A 4,242-nucleotide genomic window follows, 5' to 3' on the forward strand; every position below is an offset into this window, starting at 1 on the left:
TCCAACTACCTTACCTTCTCCTTTCAGTATTAGAGATTGAACTATATTTTTAGATAAAGGTTTATTCAATGACGACGAACCATAGACAAGGTATTTTTGATGTATATTAATTAACTTATAATAAACAACTCTTGAACAATGAGTGTTTTTTTTGCATCCACTATCAAGTAAACAACCTAATGTATTACTTAACACCTTATGAACAATAAAAAACAAAATTTTGTACTTACCTTCAACAATTCACTAATTTTCGTGCTCTACGCATTCAAAAGAAAAATTGGTAAAACTACAACACTATTTATTAAAATTATATAAAGTACACAAAAACTGTTAATCCCAAGGTTCTCTCACGCGAAGGTGCGCCAATGTACCTTCGATAGTGATATGGTTATAGAAGGGTTTCCTGTTTGTTTTGGTTTTGAAACGTTTAGAGAAAAATGGAAACATGTCAGAAACTGAAAAATGTTTGGTGGGTAAAGTCGTTGTAGTACCACAAAGTACGAATAAGACGATCTCAAAATCTGTAAAAAAAGATAATACTTATTAAGGGAATGCGCCATATGCTGGCAAACCATTATACGTATTAACTGACGTTTTAACGCCCTTATAGAGTTAATACAGCACAATTATCATTCAAATTACCTTCATCAGTGTTGGTATGTTCAATTCAAAGAAATTCCCAGCCCTAAGTATCGCAGGTCTCTTGGCCATTTCCATTATCATAACCAGGGACTTCTGAACAGTCAAATCGGATCCATTCCACTCAGCTAAGTAGCAAGCGTCCCTAATCTTGTCACTCTGAAACAACTAGATGTCTTATTTATGTTAATACAAAGAAAAAGGATATTATTACACTCTCCATGACGGTATGTTCGTACCAGCAGTACATGGCCACCTGACACATATGCACGAGAAGTATACTATTAGTAAAAGGAACTGCATGCTGCTGAAGGATATCTGAAAGGTTGACACAGAGATAAAAGTCTGATTTGTTGAAATTGATTAATTTCGCACGCACCACTATCATCTGATGATACGTAGATTTAAAAGTCGGTTTTAAGTTGTATTTATATCGATTCAAATTTGAAACGTTTTCTCGCGTCGCGGAACTAGCCGTCTTATCGGCATAATTTTTGTTCAACTTAAATTTACGCATGAGGAGAGAGAAAAATTGTAGAAGTTAGTGTTAGAAGTTTACCAAGGTGTGCACATGTAGTTGATCAATTCTTGTAAATTCTACCCACAAAAAGGGCATCTACATTGATTCAAACTATGAAAATGTAACTTATGGTAGTAGTTGCAGTTACATTTGGTTTCGCTTTGGGCGGATTTTGTTTAGTGCACATTCTTTGGTGTTAAAGGAAAAACGCCTTTCTACAATAAGGATCCTGTGTGGAAGGTTCGTAACTTTTTTGTTTTGTACACATTTTACTGGCTTCATCTTTGAATTATTGTTAATATTAGCTACATAAGTTTTTCTCTCTCGTGCAGGCGTTTTGTTCTCTGGCATTTCCTTTGTTAATCGAGGAACAATTTGTTTATCGCCGACATTTTGAGATTCAACCCGGAATTGCTTTTTACCGACGCCACAATTGTGAATCTGACGTCACGGGAAGTATTCGAGTACCGGGCAGGCAGGATTCTCCAGGAAGCCAGGCCGAGGACCTCGATAAGTACCCTATTACGTACCTAGCTCAGTTAAAATACTGTTTTTATTTTTAAATGCCATATATCTCTTAATTTGAAGTGTTTATCCATTACTAAGGTTACATATTTCATTATCGCGTGGTGAATTTTATACCGCAGGCAACAAGAAATGATCTACACAAAGTTCAGATCTGATATAGCACATTTTTGTTTTTATGTTGATTGTTGATATATTTATGTACTATTTGTTCGTAGACTCGGAGTGTGAGTTCCTTTTTTTTTCTTGTTATTATACACCTCCACGATCCTAGTCTGCTTACCTCTTGCAAGAGCCAGGTTTTACTTAAGTTGTTTTTTTATATTCCCGTTTGTGTATTCATCAGAAAATACTACACATATATTTTCTACTACCTCATTCTTATAACTTTTATATTGAAAATATATCTTGTATTATTTACTCTTAATTATTTTTTTTTCTGCATTCTTATTTGCTGGATCACTTATACAGGGAAAATAATTTTAGTAATTTTATGTCTTCCCTGGGCTTTACAAGCTATTCATTTAAATAAAATTACTTGGCGCCTCAACCCCAATTAGTAACCATAATAAAACTACTTCCCACGCCCAAAAGCAACCGCTGAGTGATGCCAGGGTAACAACAAAAAAAATTGATAACTGTTTTTATTCAAAATCAACGTAACACTGAAACCCTAATAGGCAAATGACTATGACACTGCAGAAAAACTGCACAAAAATCCCTTTTGAGAACGTAAGTTCTATTTGATTTACCAAGCTGCAACAGAAATTTTGTGTATTGTTCCCTAATATAGTATTTCTTTTGCACAAAATAAAATTTTTTTATAGCTACTAAATTGCTTCATTTATCAGACAAAAATGAAATTAAAAAATAGTTGTTTCAAACTTTCAAACACATTTTTAAATCTTAGAATAACATCCAACAGATTGGCTTACCAAAGTAACTCACACAATCCCTTAACTTTATCTTTACCACTGCATCTCCGTCGACACTTGCAGATGTAGACAGGGGTTGTAAAATAGTAGCCAATCTATTCCTCAAAACCTCAAATTCAGCCGTCGCTAATACACACATCATGACAGTCAATAAATCGATGTTGAAATTGATCCACGCCCCAACGGCTATACTTAGAATCTCCAAAAAAAATACTTGGTAGTAATACTTAGTTTCATCAAAGGGGAACCAGCAAGTTAAAGGAAATTTGTGACTTTCCCCAGATCGATTGTCCAAAAATGGAAACAGAGCATAGAACAGAACCACCAAAAAGTACAACGCCCTGTAGACCTTAGCTAGAAGCCTTCCTTCCTTCATGTGGTTTTCCAGAACGTCGATCTCTTTCTGAGTTACGTTTGTCAGAAGATAACTCTGCAACATCACCTCACTTCATCAAATTGGTTTTCTGTGCAACAAAATTTGTCAGTTTATTCAGAAAAGCGAACTGAGTCATGCAGAATAAAAGAATTTCTGAGAGTTTCTCTAGATTTGAGGAGTTAAAATATGAAAATGTAGCCATGGAGAGGAACTGAGACCACGATATGAACAAGTTGAAAATGCAGCTTAAGACGTAGACGTGTTTATATTTGATGTGGGTACCTAGGTAGAACCCACCGAGGGTTAAATGGTACTTTTCAGTATCAAAGGAAGCCAGCAAATCGAATTTCTGAAGGAAAAAAATGGGTAGTGATGTTAAATGAATTATAAAGGGCGTCCCAAAATTCACGAAAGAGGTACGCGTTGTTTTTTCGTATAGCGCTTTATTTTTAATAACCCTGTACTGTCAGCTGTCTCTTTTTTTCGTTGGCAATACTTTACCGCCAAACGGTACAAAATTCAAAACTTGGGTAAATTTTGGGACACCTGATATAAGGTGTCCCGAATTTCAAACTACAGGGTGTTTATTAAGCACTTGTACAAACTTTAAAGGATGAATCTTTTACTAATATTAAGACAAAAAGTTCATATGAGTTCATTCTGTATCTCAAGAACCAAGCCGTTGCAGACCCACGTTCATATGAACTTTTTATCTCAAAATTAGTCAAAGATTTACCCTTTAAAGTTTGTACAAGTACTTAATATACACCCTGTATACCGGAGTTAATTCGAGGTGCTTTTCGTCGAGGGGGCCTCGGCAAAAAAAGTATTTTATATATTTTTATATAAATATANAAATCGATGTTGAAATTGATCCACGCCCCAACGGCTATACTTAGAATCTCCAAAAAAAATACTTGGTAGTAATACTTAGTTTCATCAAAGGGGAACCAGCAAGTTAAAGGAAATTTGTGACTTTCCCCAGATCGATTGTCCAAAAATGGAAACAGAGCATAGAACAGAACCACCAAAAAGTACAACGCCCTGTAGACCTTAGCTAGAAGCCTTCCTTCCTTCATGTGGTTTTCCAGAACGTCGATCTCTTTCTGAGTTACGTTTGTCAGAAGATAACTCTGCAACATCACCTCACTTCATCAAATTGGTTTTCTGTGCAACAAAATTTGTCAGTTTATTCAGAAAAGCGAACTGAGTCATGCAGAATAAAAGAATTTCTGAGAGTTTCTCTA

At 35.3% G+C, this 4,242-nt stretch overlaps 1 protein-coding gene across 1 annotated transcript; it reads right to left on the bottom strand.

Moving 5' to 3' along the window:
* Nucleotides 1-642: 642 nt before the first annotated feature.
* On the bottom strand, nucleotides 643-3,058 carry LOC108916239 (the record flags this gene model as incomplete). The annotated part of the gene is made up of 3 exons (XM_023456868.1): nucleotides 2,620-3,058; nucleotides 854-957; nucleotides 643-798 (listed from the first exon to the last, which is right to left on the bottom strand). Coding segments are annotated over exons 1-3 (699 nt in total), but the record flags the coding sequence as incomplete, so codon positions are not given.
* Between the last annotated feature and the right edge of the window lie 1,184 nt (nucleotides 3,059-4,242).

The sequence above is a fragment of the Anoplophora glabripennis genome, unplaced genomic scaffold, assembly GCF_000390285.2.
Source record: "Anoplophora glabripennis isolate ALB-LARVAE unplaced genomic scaffold, Agla_2.0 scaffold3245, whole genome shotgun sequence".
In the NCBI taxonomy this organism is placed as follows: Eukaryota; Metazoa; Arthropoda; class Insecta; order Coleoptera; family Cerambycidae; genus Anoplophora; species Anoplophora glabripennis.